The following is an 18,908-nucleotide window of genomic DNA, read 5'->3' on the forward strand; positions in this document are numbered from 1 at the left end:
GAGGCTGGAGTCACATCTTCAATAAAAATACAATCCAACAGCAGATACATACTTCTGCCAACACTTGTACAGTTACACAAATTTTACAATTCCAGACCATCAGCCTTTGAACATTTTTATGTAATTTGTACTTATAACAAAAGTATTTATAACATGTCACCATACAAATTCCACAAGCCACATTACAAACACTGATAAACCAATACCATCATGCCTTGATATTTGCCATGGCAAAATATTGATTTTCATATTTACAAAATAAGATCAAAATTAAAGTCACATGCATTTTAAATATCTGTCATTACACAAAATTTCAACACCCCACACTTGAACAGAACTTGTGTTGTTCCCACGGCAAGGTAACATGGTCACCAAGCTGGTGGCTAAGATATGAAAAGTTCCAAAAATGAGGAGTCATGTTGTTCGCACCAACAGCAGCAGAAATTGGTAAGTGTGAATATATCAGTACCCATATTTGAATAAAAGATGGGCGGAGAGACACACATATAGTTTGCTAATAGGATTCTAACAATGGAACTCTAGAAAAAGTGACAATCTATTATGAAGCATAAGACAAGCCACAATTCACACTTCAGTATAATGATAGTCCCAATCATTGTATAATTAAGCCAATATGTCATTTTTAAAACAAGACAAATATAAATGTAGTAACTTCCCATACAATCTACCAGAATTTTACATGACATACCCAAGATCTGAGGTTCTAACAGTAGTGAAGGATATTCTTTTAGGTAACTACCTATAAGGTCACAAGGTGCCACAACCCAGATGATGATCAACAGATTGTGACAGCTGAAGACAAATGTGTGCCTGTATGTATATACAGTCACACACACAGGAATGATATGAGTTATTATGCTACATACAGGCAAACCTACTGATGGGAATCAGTACTGAGTGAAAATCAGCAATGACTCACCCCTTCAGTTAGGAAGAATATAACAATGCTCTGGTAGAGTGAATCTGCCATTGTGATCCAGAAGGAGTGCGGTTTATACACTAAACCTAAACGACCTTGTCTGTACAGATTTGGTCGAGCCAACAGCAAATCTTCTGGTGCATCTTGGTCATACACACCTAAAAACAAACATACAGGCCACATAACACCAACAAAATAAGTAATAAAAACTATAGTTGAGGTATGCTTTATTTACAATTAACAATTTGCTTTTCATGAAAAATAGAATAACCTTTAAAATCTGGGGTGGTACCAATTTCATTTTCTAAACAATGCATAAAATCCCACAACTTCTGCCATCCACTAACAAAACAAATTGAAACAAGCAATCTACCTTCTACTAGCAGTAAGAATACTGTGGGCAGTGGCACCACTTGCATGTGGTGGTTGAGTTAAAGAACCACAAAGAGTTAGTTTTAAACATGACAAGTTAATAAACTGTTGCCTTAAAAAATCACAGGGAAAAAATAGGTTTTAGGTCCTTCCATATACTGGGATACTGGATACAGAGTATGAAACTGCAAATAAAATAAAACAAACTGAATTCCTCTCTATTTGCATGTAACAGATCACATACAAAAATACTAAGATCATTAAAGTTCTGACAACAACAGATACAGACTTTCAAGATTAAGCTGTACTTACCTATCACAAGAGGTGGAAGGGATGTGAATAGCAGATTGTATAACATCAGGTACATCTGATCAATCATTACTGATCCAGAAAAGCCACAGTACAGTTGGTACCAAAAAATGAGAAATACAAAAGTCTGTAAAACAAAACACAACTATAAAATATTCATAAAAGCACGGTCCAGAAAGTGTCAATAAATAATGTCATCTTCAATATACTTCATGCTCTAACATGATATTATGCTAGTAGAAACACCATATACCAAAATAATACTCTAACTACAGTATAATTCAATTATCCATGGTGAGAAGAACTATTTACTAATACAGGTAGCCCTCGATTTACGCTGGGGATGCGTTCCTGGACGAACCAGCATAAATGGAATCGTCGTAAATTGAAACTCTTTTATAATGTAAATCAATGGGAAGTCAATGACATGCATTCCCAGCACCCAAACACTAACGAGTAATATAGTGGCATTACATTTAAAGCTCTGAAATAACATAAATAAAATAAAGGAAATTTAAAAAAATATATTTTACACACAATCGGCAATTTGTCGGTACCCACGATTGACTGTGATTTTTTCATGTGTTTGATGTGTACAGTCATCTCTGCTGTTATGCGACAGCTGCATTCATGTAAGACGCCGACCTATAGAAAATCGCGTAGTAAAAATAACCCCGGGACCTCTGCAGAGATTAAATTAGTCCTTTGAAAGTTTAAAGCGCCAGGAATGAAACTGTATAAGAGCAAATGCAAATATGCAAAAGTTTGCATTTCACAAACAGCTTTTACCGATTCATCGATCTCATTGGAGCAAATTCGCGTTAACGAAACATACGTAATTGCAGAGATGACTGTATTTATAATTTTTATTCAAAATCAGCGATGTAAGAATTACGATTTAGTATAAGAATCAGAACGAGAAACATTGTAAAACGTTATAAGTAATAGTAATTTTTTTTTTCTTTCACTTTTTGACTTGCTGGTTTCAAAATCGGTGTTATTGTGAATCGGCGTAAATCGAGGACTACCTGTACTCTGATTTACAAATTCAGATGCCGCTCTTTAATAACATGTTCTTGTGTTATCCAATGGCTTTAGTGAAGAAGAAGAAATTAAAACTTTCACCAAAAATAATTTGCTAATTTCAGTTACTTCAATACTTTTGACTTTTCAATATGGCTTATAACACAAAAATGATATCATTAATTACACCATGCTGAATGTCTGACCAAAACTAGTTTATTTCCCTTTATCATACCAAGTTAATGGCTTAGCTGTAGGACAGAGCAATACACAGCCAGCTGCACTGCATATGAGCATGCCACGTGGTTGATAAAGGTTAAATCAGGAAAGAAAATTTAAATTTTTTTAACACAGTTTCATTAAAACTAAATTACCTCCACAAAATTTATGAAGTCCATTATGAAATCTATCTTTAACATATGAGCCCATTTAGACTCTAGTATGGTGACTTTCTCTCGGGATAACGATAAATGCCACAGAAAATTTAATTATTACGTAACTAATTGTCAATTTTAACACTCATCTCTCTCACATACCAAATTTGCATCTGTCCACTTAAACAAAATTTTCTACCATGCAAATTGGACTTCTTTCTTCCAAGGTGTAAACCTCTGAGATAAATACTCCCACACCCTACAAAAGCATATTAGTTTCTGGGTTGAGAGACAGCATAATAAATTAATACATTTGTAATGAAAATAACCTTGGCAGAAAAAGAGCATGTATAATATTCTTTTTTAATTCAAATAATTAATGGTTTGCAAAACAAAAATCCACTTACAGCATTCTTATAGAAGAAATACAGCACCATACGCGACAGCCGATCATAACACCAGTGACCATGGACCAAAAGAAGCTTCTCCAGATACTTGAACCTTGAAATTGCAAAATCTGATGCCATGACAGCCTGCATCCCTTCCTGACCAGAAATTCCGATTCCAACATCTGCTGTCTGAATCATGGACACATCATTTGCACCATCACCTGGAATCCACGCTGTCTTTACTATTTACCACATTAATGCCATCTAACACAACAATTTATTTCAACACCTACACTACACCAGCTATCTTCAAGACAGCACACACTTTGATTAGGTTAATAAAAGTCATTACATAGATGATTCATGTTAAACTCAAAATACTATACATAAGATACATAATTTTTAATAGGTGAGAACAATAATCACATCAAATAGTGTGATACCATGAAGATGGCAGAAGTGTAGCTAACACATTGATGATGAAAATGCCAGTAACTTATAGCATTGTATAGACAGAAGTGACAGAACTGTTAAAATAAGTTGAGATATCAAATCATGTTTATGCGTGATGGTTTCACTACACACACCCATTTGTTTTCTCATCAAAAAATATCTCTTTAAGAATAATATATCTTTCCCCATTGTGAATAACTATGAACAAAATGTTTATACACCATCTTCCATATTATTCAGTGAATCACGTGTAGTTCAACAACAGTTAAGTGCAAAGTAACGGCTTGTAAACGAGAAAAAGTATTGGGTGGCTTAGCAGAGAGAGAAAAGATTCTTCCAAGAAGAAGGGGAGGAAGTGGAATCTCCACTCAACAGTTCTTGTATTTTCTTTGGTGGCACTGTATCTTATTCAAATAAAATTATGTCAGCCTTTGCAAAACATGTGAAAATGTAGGATGCACCTATTGCAAGTGTTCTCATTTTGAGCTGTTCCTTGACAACCCTCACAATGTACGCCTTCTGTAAGGGTGTGGCTCGACAGCAAAGGACAGAACTGCAGTAACAGGTCAGCTGCAAAAATGGTTTCTGCAAGTTTGAGCGTTGATCCAGAATGTACCTGAAATAAAACATGAACAAAAATATTTACCACTGCTCTTACAAACCCAAGTTAATTTATTCATCTGGAGTTCCACCTCATCCCCTGCAGTAAAATGAAAAATAGCTCCTCAAGGTACAGCACAGTTTCTGGATGCCACATTTTAATGATAATAAATATAACTGGTTCATCATCTTCACAGAAAATATGGAAGCTGTACATAACAGAGTAATTATTTAATAACACACTTTACAATTCATGTAACTTCCATGGTATAATCGTCTAGTCATGAGGTCAGGCTCGGACTATGACCACCCATCAAGGATGAAGTAATGTTTCCGTTTACAATACATTTACACCTGCACATGTCGCGAAGGGTCAGCGGAACATAGACCTACATTTGTCACTGTCAGCTGTCCTTTCGAAAAATTCACATTCAAGAAGTTCAAAACTTCTTGTAACTGGATACTTTGACAGGCCATTGCAGTATTTCACCCCTAGGAGGTCAGACCCCTATTAATTGGGTTTATGCAAAAGTAGGCATAAGTGACCTAGCATCACCGTGCGATGTAAACTGTCACAGTTGGCCTTGGGTATCAAACCGACCAATCAGAGAAAAGTTATTCTGATTTAAATTCAAATTATTCCAACAATCACAAAACAAAGCAGGAAGTCGAACCAATGATGTTACAAAATTCATATTTCGGAATGAGTGTGAGAAATTAATATATTCGAGAGACAAACTTCTTTCAGTAGACAGTCGTGAGTTGCAGTTGTCAGTTATCAGTTGGTGTAAGTTCGTCCTCAAATTTTAACAATATAAATTCTTAGTCGGTTATCATGGACGCATAAGTGTATTCACTTTACTTTGTTCTCAAACAAAATTGCATCATCTGCCAGTATCGTGCGGAGGAATTAATTCAACAATCACCTGCAAATAAATACCTAAAGACACAGCTGAGGCGATCTTTAATTAAACCCCGTAAACCCAGCGTAAGAGTCTCATGTCTCGTTTTACCCAAGAGCAGAAGAAGAGACGGTTAGTAAATCGTCGCTGACCCAAGGCCACCCAAGCAAAGAAAAAGAGGAACGGTTACAGTATACACAAAATACTGAACACATTTTCATAAAATATGATATACAGGAGTTGGTTAAAACTGGACAACAAGGAGCAATTTGCATGAAGACTTGCACTGGCCCCAGTTCCAAGGTCACTGGACATAGGTGAAATGTCACTGATGCCAAGCTAAAGGTCACATTGACCTGAGGCCCAATGTACATCAGTCCTCATTTAATGTCATTGGTCACTGGCCTGAGCCCCAGGTCACTGACTCCAGATCCAAGATCACTGCATGATAGATGGGTAATCCCCAGCCAGCTGTACAACTATGTGAGAAATCTTCACGATGAAGGCATCACATATAGCCAGGTGCCAGACACCTCTTCAATATAAAAGTCACTGGCAACATACAACTCTGACATCACTAGAATCAGTTGCAAAGGTGAAATTCTCACAAATACATTGGAATTATTATGTTATGCATACATTTCCTAACTCCTCTGAGTTTACAAAACAGAAACTCATGACAGAGCAACTTGGTTTTCATGTACCATTATTTTTTTATTACTGACTTTTTTTTAATAATACTAATCTCACACCACACTGTATAAATGTATCTGCAAATTTTCTTAAGCTATAAATTAAGCCAGTTTTTTTACCATTGCACAAGCTTATAATTTAGTTTTGTGTTGTGTAAGCTATTGAAGAATAATATTGTTTTCATGGTTACTACAATTTGTATCAAAATCTTCAGAATTTACTATCACACTTTCATATAGCATCAGCAACTTACGTGAGGGTTTTACCATCAATAACAAGGGCCCTCCTTTTATTGGCATGAAGGGGCCCCCTCTGATGCTGTGATGGAGTGTCTCTAGGAGAAATAGTAGCTCGTGCAAACACTACCACCTGGTTTAAACCTGGAGGTCCTCCTACAATTCTGAAAATATAAAAATAATGATGATTTGCTGATGGGTTGTTTAAACATTGTGTATTTTATAGGCATTAATTACAAAACCCATTCTTATAGCTGCTGCAGCTCAGTTTGTGTCCTGATTTTGTCTGACCACAGAATATTTCTATATCATATTTAGGAAATCATATAATTTCTTACATTAGGGGTCCGTCCTTCATACACCATCAAAAAACATAAACAAACATATATATTCTAGATGTGATTCACAACTGCTATCCAAGTGTGAAAATGGCTGATAATTCCATGTGGTCACCAGGATTAGAGATTTATCATCATTCTAATACAATAAATTTAAAATAGACAAGCTGTGCAAAAAATGACAACAAACACTAGAAACCATGTCTCAGTGTAATATACTTATAACAAATCACAAATTAAAGTTATGTAATGTAAATTCAATTCTACTTGATGGAAAAATCCTCTGCCCCTATTGGGGATCGAACCCCAGTCGTCCAGTCCGTAGCCAGTCACTATACTGATGGAGATACACTGGCATCTTATCACGTTTCATGCATTAATAGAGAGATTAAAAATAAATGGGTTTTCAATATAACTAAGATAGTAAATTTAAAATATGAAAAAGTTCCTATTTTCCAAAACAGTATAGTAAAATATCAATAATACGACAAATAAACCAAAAACACTAAAAACATGCATATTACTTTTCACTCCCCATCCAACCACACAAAATACATTTAAAATTCTAGATGCCAATCACCTGACAAGACATCTATATTTAAATAATTCATATGTTCAAGCCAAGAGCCGGGATAGCTCAGTCAGTATAGTGACTAGCTACGGGCTGGACGACCGGGGTTCGATCCCCGACGGGGGCAGAGGATTTTTCCTCTAGCTTCTGCGTCCAGACCGGCTCTGGGGCCCACCCAGCCTCCTCTACAATGGGTACCGGGGTCCTTTCCCGGGGGTAAAGCCGGCCGGGGCGTGATGCTGACCACTCACCCCCATCTAGTGCCGGGGTCAAGGAAGAGAGGAGCTATACCTCCACTCACCCCAAACGCCTACATGGCGTATAGTGGGACAAACTTTACTTTACTTATATGTTCAAGCCTCACCCAATATCTGGAGGAGACTGTCTCTCAATATCTGCCAGATAAAACAATATTGTGCTCTCAGCTGCATCTCTTGACCTGGCAGATAGTTTCAGCAACTCCATCTGTGGTGAGAAAAGTTTCGCTGAGTATGCTACATTAATGGCAGTCTCTGGTTTGTCACCTGTCAGCACCCAAATCACTATCCCAGCACTAATCAGGGAGCTTATTGCCTCTGGTACTCCATCCTGCAGTCTGTCTTCAATACCAGTGGCTCCTGCAACACAGTAGTCATCAAAATTACAGAGAAAATCAACATAAAGATGTTTCACTCCACAGTCATAAATTATGTCTTACACATGGATAGCAAAAACATTTAAAACAAAATGTGTAAATCCCAAAGAGATCTATATTTTATGTGACATACAAATAATTTTTTACTTGACCTTCTAAAGCAAGGAGCTGTTGTAAACCAATGAAAACTTCTTAGATTTTATGTACCATATCTCATCAAAATATGTAAACTAATCCAGTAGATAAAATGTGTGTATACATAGATGGATATACCATGACTACCCCATTATGTATAAACTTTGTGTAGTAGGGAAATACTGTTCTGGTACATAGAAAATTTTAATTCTCAGTCAGAATATCACATATGGATCAGATAACTGTAACTTCAAATTTAAAAAGCGCATACAACACAACTCTGTAAGAAATAATTTACTCCATGGACCACAGTATTTCTTGAGAAGCTACCAGTCACTTACCAAATCAATAACTTTCAGACGTCTCACAAAAAATATATACCTATAAAATCAATAAATTATTATATAAAAAACCTTCAATACACACACTATTTTATTGGTCAATTATATAATTCAACTCAGGAGAGAAATACCACTTCTAAATACAAACAACACAGAGCACTGTTTGAACAGTACATGTATAATTAATTTCTACATGAGACTGCATGTACATACACATTTTTAAACTTTGTTTTGGTCAGTATTAACATTCACTTGCACCTGCTTGGGATATGACATATGAGACATGTTACTTAGATGCTACCTTTGGTTATTTGATAACTAATCTAAGATTCAGAGTTTCCAGTTATCTAACAAATAAAACAGATGGAAGGTGAAGAAAATTCTAAAATCTTCTTAAAGTTACACACTCAAAGAAACATAAAACTGTGCAATAAAGATAACTATGAGACAATTAATAATTTTGTAATTATAAAACGGTTGAAGTAAAAACGAAACCCACTCTCTAAAGTCAGGCAGATGACTGGAAATTTTACAAATGAGAGATTTAATAATCTTGTAATATAAGTTAGAAAAAACATTCAAATTAACATACCTATGTATGCTGGTGATTTTGAAATTTAGTCTTCTAAGTCTAAAAGAGATAGGACTATTGTTGAGTAAGACTAATTCAGCTTTTAATGTTCCATCAAAATGATGTGACAAAGCTGCAGTAGTAATAAACATAAACAATGGGATTCTTAAGAAGGAAGATGTTCCTTCATAACACTAAGTAAAAGATGAAACAACGAAAGTAACATAAACATACACAATGAACAATAATACAATAGGTAAAATAAACCTTGTAAAATGCATAAAAAACTTGAATTCTTGGGTTAAAATAAGATATTAATTAATAACCACTAACAGTATAAAATTGTGAATTGGTCATGAAACAATATGCTTTACACAGAAACACAGTCTACAATATGATCAGTTTAAAATGAATCACAACCTGACTGAGGAACTAACCAAGCAATGTCAGATTTGTTTCAAGCCTGGAATAGCTCTCCCTTATCCTCCTCTCTCTGTTCTCCAGTCCCAGTGTTGCTTCACTATGTTTCCGCAGCCAATCATTATATTCCACATCTGACAGAGTTCTTCGGGCCATTACTAAAACTCTGAGACCTTGACGAGCATACGAGTTAAGATGCTGCTGTGTTCGAAATATAAGCTGCTGCATCATGAAGTCATCTAGAACAAATCAATGTATACAATGAACTTCACAGAATATTGTAGGATTTGATGTGTCTTAGATACAGCTCTTTGGGGATGTTATGCAGTATAGTCATCTGGTTGTTTTAACATAGTTTTGGGTGATTATGCTGCCTCCATCTTCAAGGACGAAAAAAGGAGGGTCAGGTCAAGAAGACTGGCCATTCAGTGCCATAGAAAATGGATGGGAGACATAGATAATTCTGTTCCAGCATGAGCAAGAAACAAGAAAGTGCCCTTTTCAGGGCAACCAGAGAGGTAGGCAAGGCCAAGAGAAGAGAAAAGACAATCCCTTTAGAGGGCCTCAGAAAGGAAGCTCAGATCAAAAGCAAATGCGTGTCTTGCTCTCAGAATCTTTTTTTGTTCTTCACGGGTTTAAGTAACAGGCTTCCATGACCTGCTTAGGAAGAATCCACCATCTCTAATCAAGTTGTCTGAATGCAGCCCAATCTCTACTCCTTCCTTAAAATTACACAAAATGTTATTTATATAAGATTCATAGTATCCTATCAACATTTAAAGGACTTACAGGCAGATGGATAGATAGGGCCAGATTAATATTTCACAAAGCCCTAAACTAAGATGAGAATCCTATAAAACCTAGAAAAAGAATAACATATAAAGATTCATTAACATTAAAGTTCTTTATTTGAATAATTAAAACAACCTTTGTAACATTAAAACCACCTTAACAAGGGAAACAACAGAGTAAGCTTCTAGCCTACCAGCACCAATCCAGAGATGGAAGTACAGCTGGCTTCAAAAATATTCTGGTTTTAAATATACGAAGAACTAGACAATGGACAAAGTCTAACAAAATAAATATACATGTTTGCAGTTCGCTCTTAATTTCTTGCTCTACTAAACTAACAGGTATTCTCAACCCATAGAGATTTGAATTGTGTGGAACATGTATTTCTGTAATATCATATAACTCAGCATAATACTGTATTTACTCATGTAAATCTCACATATATTTCCTGTATTTTGTGATCAAATACTGGGATGTGTAATTCAAGTGAGAAAGAATTGTTATAGGCCTTAACAACAAAATGAATTTACTATTCCCAAGAATACATAATATTTTCGTAAGTTATTACATGAAACAACAAATCTTGACTCACATATCATGTTACAAAGTTATTCATCACTACTGTCACCCTGGGAACTGCTCTCTGCTGCCGCTTCACTATCCCTTTCCACACCCACATTTCCATCTCCAACTCACAACATATCATCCTTACTTAACGTGAAAGTATGTCTGCAATACCAGTAGTAAGTTAGAAGCATGTTCTTTCCAGTTCATCCTTCATTAAATCACTCTAACAAAACTAGGTACGAAACGTGAGTTTCCTTTTTATGCAGTGTTTACATTCCCTCTTACTTCATATCCCTTATGTAGTTTTTTTGTGAACTGAATACCGAAGCTTCCTTTCACACTTATGTACTAACCTGATGGAGCAAGCTGAGGCAGAATTGTTGAATCTGCTCCTTTGCAATAAAGGATTTTCTCTCTTGTAACCGGATGTCTCAGTACCACTGACATACATTTCCGTGCAGAATCAAATGGTAACACCTGCAAGACTTCAAAGTCAAGCAAACCTTCACCTGGAAGGAAACACAGCATTTAAAAGAGATTCACATGAAAATAATGCACAGTAATTCCAGTTATCATATTTAGAGTAGAGTTACCACAATCATTTTACATGATGAGACACAGCAGTTATTCAAAATGAAACTATACTTTTTGTGTGCCAGCTACGTTCATAACTGATTTTTAAATTTTCTCAATCTATTTGTGAAGTTCTCATTAAGGAATGATTTGTGAAACTGCAAAAATAAATATACCAAAAATATTAACTCGGGAAAATGCAATGAGAGTATTCCATCTGAAGCAAATATCTTGATTATCTGTACTCTAATTCACTCATAACAATACTTTTATTCAAATGCTTTAATCTATATGATTAGGAGAGCTCAAAATTAATAAACATACAGTTTAATGATCCATTTCCAATATTAAACACCCACTACTGGTACAATAAATTTGTTAAATATATCCTTGAAGTTTTGTGCTGCAGCTATCTTTGCAATGGCAAACACGCATAACAATTCTGGCAAGTTCACCAGAATATGAGCTTTGAACTTTGTGAATAAAGTTCAACACAACCACTTTTGCAGAAAAAGGGTCAGGTCTTCATGTGAAGTGCCTATCATTGTTGCCCGATTTAAACACAAATTTGAATATGCTGACAAACTTTAGCAAAATTCCCCTTAAAAATAAATTAAAATCTGTTACAAGTCATTATGTGTAGCCAGACAGCCAGACAGACAGTACGATGTTAATACGTGCATTTGCGCAACTTGTAGTTAGCCAGTTTCATACTCTGGCCACTTAACAAGGAAACAGCCCTGGTAACTACTGACAAAATGGCTGGGTGGGTCAGTCTTTTTGAACAAGGTCAGACACAAAAAGTCCCTGTCCCTGCTGGGATTTGTTAATGTAATAAAATGTTTATGTTTAGCGGTACATGCTAGTTCCATCTTCATACAAAATGCCACACTACTTAATTAGTTACTGCTGTTAACCTGAAAAATGAATACAGATTTCACTTGGTCATGTTGTTCTGTTAATTCTATAAAATTTCAGAACCCTGCATTATGTGAAGCACTGAAGACAGAGGCAGCAAGCACCTCTGAAATATCAATAACGTTTACCAGACTACATGATGCAACATTCCAGAATCTTTATAAGCACATTAAGGTGACTCCAAGTGACTCATTACTAGGAATCTAGATTCTAACTGCAAAGCTCCTGAACACTGTTTTACTTTGTAATTTTATTAGTTGTAATGTACCTTGTATGTTCATCAGTGTCAAGAAAATTCTGCATTACCTAGTCCTGATGTAATTAGGCACTAACCTGGTAAAGAAACTGTAACAAACTGGGGTGTTCTCTTCACTAGGCGACAGTTGTAACTGTAGGCAGCATCTACTAATGCCAATTCGTCTGGACTCTCCGCCTCAAAAATTGGCTTCAGTTCACATGGGGAAGGTGTGGCTGACCTCTGCTGTGAATTCTGGGAGTTCCCTCCTTTACTGCTTGAAGACTTTTTATTTGAACCAACCAACAGTAAAGATGGTACATTTAGAAGTTTTGGTCGACTAATTTGTTTGGCTGCTTGTGGCATTGTGGGTGACTCAGTGGTTGGCGTTGTTTCAGAAGAAGAGTTGATAGGAGACAAAATAGGTTGATGTGGAAATTCCATTGAGGTTATCCCACTTCCAGTATAATTTAATGTCCGCCTACCAAAGGGAGTTGCATCAGAAGGGGGAATGTTAACAGATGTATGTGGAGGATAGGAATGGGCATGTGGAGGGGGAGGGGAGGGGGTTACAGATCGGGACTCTGAGAGGCGAGAATATTTGTCAATCTGTGAGCCCCTGACAGCAATGGCAACAGACTGTTTTGATGTGACAGAGGATGGATTCTCATCACAATGGGAGAGATGTGAAGACACTGCATTCATGTTGGCTCCAGAGTGACTGCCAAGCACATTTTGAACTGATTCTATCACACCACTAGCATTCATCTGTGAATGAAATAAACAAATTGTCATCAGGTATGCACAGTTGAGCAGTATAGGCTCATGTGGTCTTATACAGACTGTAAACTATAATAACAGGTTCAAATCTTAACACATGGGTATTTGTGCACTTCTCATCACTATCAAATATCCTGCTCTTTGCCATAGTCACTGAGATATGGAGGTTTTATAGTGGGAGGGGGCCATGTAGATAAAACATAACAAAAAGAGAACTGGAAAGAGCTTTCCAGGATTGAGGGAGAAGAGCGTTAAATGTGAAAAAGAAAATGCTCTGAAAAGATATCACCTTACACACAGGCACCAGTTATCCTAACTTCAAAACAAACTAGGCAACTGACTACAGAAAAGAAGATGACGGTTACTGGACTGTGGACAGAAATATGAAGGTTCATTAACTGTCACAACAAAACCAGCCTTTGATAACCAACAACTGTCTGAGGAAGATTCTCTACCATGCAAACAGCAGTTGCATTTAACTTAGGTTTTCTTCACTGAAAACATACTTGTTGAAGAATAAGTAATATTCATGACGCTTTAGTTCCTGGTAAAGTTTCTTTTAGATAATAATATAAATTACATACTAAGTCTCTTTTTCCTAGTGAAAATATTATTTCCTTACTCTTTTATAAGACTGAGGAGACTTTAACTATGACACTGATGGACAATTATTACAGCAGAAAAAGAATTACTTAAAAATTCACACAATGTAATCAAAAAATGTCAAACCCACCAACAATTTTATAAAAAAAATCACCAGCTGCTTATAGGGTGGGGGCCGGGGGGGGGAAGAGCGAGAGCTCTACAATTCTATATCAGCTACTGCAAAAAATTTAGATCTGAAATTTAATGAAAATAGAATGCCTCAGTAATCACTCACATATCAACAGAATATAGCCATGTTGTTGGTTTAAGAAAACCCTTTTGGTATAAACAATAACAGACTATATTATTCACCATATCATGATGGGGGTGTCGAGACACCACTACAGTGTTGCACACTGCCAGCAGCAGGAGGAACTCCTGAATGCGCTGTGCATGGGGGGCTTGCCGCATGTCACCCTGACCACTTTCTTCAAGTACATGCTGTAGGTTCAGTTGATACAGCTCTTCTTGCAGCTGTGGGTTCACCAACAGTGGCATAGGGGCCCCTGGTCGCAGTCTCAGGTTCTGCACAAAAATACCAGTACCATTTAATAGTTTCACTGCTCTAATCCAAGATCTGGCATTTAAGATAATGTTCCACAGCTGCAGACTTACTTGGTCTCAAGTATGTAATCAGACTACTGAAACAGACACCATCACTACATAACACAACAGAGGGCTGTCTGCACTGTACCATAATCCTAGAGAAAATGCATGATCCCTAATACTTTACTTTGTAGAAAAAATGCATGAAACATTTTGCAAGAGAATTCAACTTCTTTATTTAGAACTAATGTGGTCTGGAAGCCAGAATATTTGCCTCAACAAAATGAAGAAGCATTTTAAAAGAAGCAATAAAGACTTACTTTAAAAATTTAATAAGAATAAACCGTCTCTGGGGAAAGAATTGAAGATAGAAACTCCAAAATATGAAGTAAAATATTATATTTGTTTTGTAGTTTTCAAATTATAATGGGAATAAATGTGAGGATTTAAAATGAGTTGAATAGGTTTGAGATAAAATCCAATGACAAGCTTTCGTGGCAATAGTAAAAAACCTTCATATTCTTCAAGAACAAGGATTTTCTTTCAATTAAAAATACTGCAATTGAGAAATTCAACAGATTATAAAACAACAGTCTTTACTTGTCCTTGATCATTAAAACACAGTGAGATAAATTCACTGACAAGTAGTAAATAAATTCTATGAAAGTCACTTTTGATTAAATACTGTCATTTCCCCATCACATTCAATGAATATTCTCAGTAGTTTATCTTGTTTATTCTGTTTGTGAACTTCAAATCCTCACACTTATTTAAAATTATAAACCATTATAATGTGCACGCCTTCAGACTTTGAAGAACTCACCTGTACATTTTCAGGAGGTGGGTGATTATAATCAACTCCACCTATTGAACATCTTCTGAATATCATCTTGTTCTCTGTGAGTGTCCCGGTCTTGTCAGAAAAAATATATTGCACCTACAAAAAAATTTAGAAGAAAATTATATTACAATTACAACAGAAAAGATAAAGGATGCAAGTAAGTTGATTACATTCAACTGGTTCAGAACAGAGTCCAATGCTGAACTCTTATGAACAAGGTAATAAACCCTTTGCATTCCTCAAAAGGCAGACACTTTTGTGACCAGCTAAACAATTACCAGATTCTATAAAAGAAAAGCTGGTTATACATGCGTACCTCGTTTTATTGTGCTTCGCAGAAATTGAATTTCTTACAAATTGAAGGTTTGTGGCAACCCTGCATCAAGCAAGTCTATCGGCGCCATTTTACCAACAGCATGTGCTCACTTCGTGTCTCTGTGTCACATTTTGGCAATTCTCACAATGTTCTCGCATTGCTTTTTAGACACAATGCTATTGCACACTTAATATACTACAATATAGTGCAAACATAACTTTTATATGCACTGGGAAACCAAAAAATTCACGTAACTTGTTTTATTGCGGTGGCATGGAACTGAACCCGCAATATCTCCGAGGTATGCCTGTACATACAGGGATCTATCCAACAGTGCAGCATTCTTCAATATAGGCAGACTCATTCAAGGCAAAAGCAGTAAAGCTGTCCTTGTTTACATAATTTTAATCCAGTTAAAACTGTTCAGTGACCAATTATTATAGATGTTAACAAAATAAAAAATCTTTTTCATACATTAAATACTAAAACATTCCAAAACACAATGATCTATTGACAAGAAGGATTCTTACCTGTCCCAGTTCTTCAGAGATATTGAGAGCACGGCACTCAACTTGTTTATTAGTTTCAGGGTCATACATATCAATATCATTGTGAATGTGGTACACCTGCATTAGCTTTCCCATCTCTATTGTTACATACAGAGATAGAGGAATCATAACCTAAAACAAACAAAAAAACACTTGTCAGTTGCTTCCAAAACAAACCAACACATAGCTAACCTCTAATTTGCATTCATCGGGTTTAGTTTTTCTGTTATGTCAGACAGGGGTCTCATCTATGCCAACAAAACATTTTTTGAGCTATTTATTTCTTCTTAATGGTTAGTTACGTTCAAACAGCCATTACTGTTTCTAAGAAGAAACCTTCATTCTGTACGTATGATCTATTAACATACCTGTAAGATGATTATAAACGTCCAGAACCCAAGAAATCCCTCTTTGACGGGACTCTCAGCAAGAGGAATAAAAGGCACTGAGTGGTTATCATAGTTTTCATAGGAAGACAGCCACAGCTTGCAGCCAACAGCACCAATCACACAGAGCACAAACAGTATCAAGACACACCATATGACATCTAAATTCATCTGCCGTTCCAGGTTTGAACGCTTGTAACGAGGACCACCATTATTCAGCATTGCCTTTGTCTCATGACCTACCAACAAAAGATGAGAATGAAACTAGAAATGATTTCTTCCTGAAAGCTGGATGAAGAACAACTTCCATCTTCAGTATGAGAGAAGGTACAAAACGACAGAAAATGTGGATTATGTTGGGAGAATAGTGACAGACAGGTTACGTGATTATTTTACTACGCTTCATTAAGTCCTGAGACTATGAAGTGTGAATTATTAATTCTGTTGGGAGAAGAGAAGGCATTGCAGTGATGCAGTGTTCCTTGCACAGGTTTACCGCGGTTTTAAACGCTGTCCTTCCCTTCTGGAAGCTGTCGGTCTCCGCATCCCTGCTCGGAATCTGAGAGATTTTTCTATGTTCAGTTTTAGCCCTCTGATCAAAAAACAGTCCTTCTGCTAGATGCGCATCAGCTGCTAATGTCGTCTGCAGGGACTCGGACGTATTCGAGACGAAAATTGTTACACTTCTTCACATTCTACAATAATATAATTTACTTAACTGATTTAAATTATTTTTACAAATATGCTAATATATTTAGTAGCAATTTTGTTGTGTATTAACGTCCTCCGCATTAATGTATTTTTTATTCTGCTTGTTTTACCTTTTATGCTTTTATTGTGTTCGTGAGCTCATCTCTGTGCTGTATCTCTAATTGGCCTTCAGGCTGTTGATACAGCACACTAATAATAAAGAACTGAATTGAATTGAATTGAATTACTGCCTATGATAAAGTGGGAGGAATGTGAGAGGAATGGACCATATACTATTTTCACGGATTATACAAAAATTTGCCTTGAAAAACTGGAAAAAACCTGGAAAAAAGACTCGTCATGATAGTCTTCACCTGAAATTCAAATCATGTAATGCAACACCTGTTTGGCAGAACAGGCTCATCGCACATTAATAAATGTTCCATGTTTCATTAAGATATATAGACAATGTTCATCAAATGAATCCAGTCTATATTATTTTTTAAATTAATTTTAATATTAATTGTTATTTTAACTAGGTCTTTTGACCTTCTAACAAAAACCCTGTATGTACATATAATTTCCCCCATTCATGCTACATGCTCTACCCAACTCACTTTCCTTTATTTGATCACTAATAATACACTTCTAAATATAAATTTTGTTGCATCTTCCTGTTACTTCCTCTGTGTTAAGTCAAAATATTCTCCTCAACACCCTCATTCTGTGTTCTTTCAGGGTTACAGATCAAAGTTTCATGCCCTTACAAAACAATGGATAAACAATGACAATACTGGTAGACAACATGTTTTTCCTACCTGCATACACAACTATTCCTTCAACAAAGTCTGTGTTCTTAAGAACGCATTCCCGAAGTAACAAATTCTCGGTTCCAACAGGGATTCTTTCACCAGCTGGATGAACTATGGCACCATGGAACCTGTAGATCTTCGTTGTCGGACCATCAACCTCCACAACCGATCTGAACTTCCTTGGCTCAAAAACATCTTGCTGTAAGCATGCAACCAAGAAGAGGAAGTAAGATTAAGAAAAACCCAAACTCACAGACAAAATAAACATTACACAGTATATTTATAAGCCAATATAAACAGGCTGGCTGAGATTCCTATATGCATTTTATTTCATTTTGATGTGTTTGACTGAATATTTACAGCTTCAGCAATATTGTGCTTACGCAATGTTAAATAGAGGCAACTGATATTACCAATGCTTTAGCGACATCAGCCACATTATAACAATCTTAAGAACTCCAGTAAGAAACTGAATACCAAACATGAAGGAATGGAGAGGCCAACTACCATAATAAATTCAAGGAAAAAGATACCACTAGATACCAACATTACAAAGAAACATAGTCTACACCTTTAGTCCACACGGCATTACAAACCAGAACACCAATACTGACAAAATACGTTCCATTAGTCATGAAACTATTGATAATGTATTTTTGTTTATGAATAAAAACCATAGAAATCCAATTTATTAGTTTATTAAAATGTCGTTTGCGTGTATACAAGCATCCTTTTGGGACATCCTGTTTATGTGTGTATACACACACACATCCATATATTAAGAATCCTAATTTCGAAAGATAAGATATTGCCTTCTTCTAAATATAACGTGTGGAAAAAAAAAATGTGGCACGCCTGAAACCTCAGGGCAACCAGCACCGTCACGCTGGAAAGCAGACCACCCTTCCGTTCTAACATTCTGCTCCATCAAATCCAACTCAACGCCTACTGCTTTGCC

At 36.1% G+C, this 18,908-nt stretch overlaps 1 protein-coding gene across 4 annotated transcripts in view; it reads right to left on the reverse strand.

The window, feature by feature from the left end:
• LOC110828347 (phospholipid-transporting ATPase VD) overlaps positions 1-18,908 on the reverse strand; it is a 75,358-nt gene that overhangs the window by 15,638 nt on the left and 40,812 nt on the right. For all 4 annotated transcript variants that reach the window (XM_022060979.2, XM_022060977.2, XM_087348103.1 and 1 more), the window contains exons 4-17: positions 17,957-18,149; positions 16,431-16,687; positions 16,045-16,194; positions 15,181-15,294; positions 14,124-14,336; positions 12,485-13,154; positions 11,014-11,169; positions 9,319-9,540; positions 7,565-7,817; positions 6,309-6,455; positions 4,322-4,476; positions 3,426-3,628; positions 1,625-1,748; positions 941-1,098 (exon numbers count right to left, since the gene is read on the reverse strand). In XM_022060979.2, the coding sequence (XP_021916671.2) occupies positions 941-1,098; positions 1,625-1,748; positions 3,426-3,628; positions 4,322-4,476; positions 6,309-6,455; positions 7,565-7,817; positions 9,319-9,540; positions 11,014-11,169; positions 12,485-13,154; positions 14,124-14,336; positions 15,181-15,294; positions 16,045-16,194; positions 16,431-16,687; positions 17,957-18,149 (3,015 nt within the window). The remainder of the gene's footprint in view (positions 1-940; positions 1,099-1,624; positions 1,749-3,425; positions 3,629-4,321; positions 4,477-6,308; positions 6,456-7,564; positions 7,818-9,318; positions 9,541-11,013; positions 11,170-12,484; positions 13,155-14,123; positions 14,337-15,180; positions 15,295-16,044; positions 16,195-16,430; positions 16,688-17,956; positions 18,150-18,908) is intronic.

Source organism: Zootermopsis nevadensis, unplaced genomic scaffold (genome assembly GCF_977971745.1).
Source record: "Zootermopsis nevadensis isolate Lab colony 2312 unplaced genomic scaffold, Znev_1.0 Znev_ptg000012l, whole genome shotgun sequence".
NCBI classification, from domain to species: Eukaryota; Metazoa; Arthropoda; class Insecta; order Blattodea; family Termopsidae; genus Zootermopsis; species Zootermopsis nevadensis.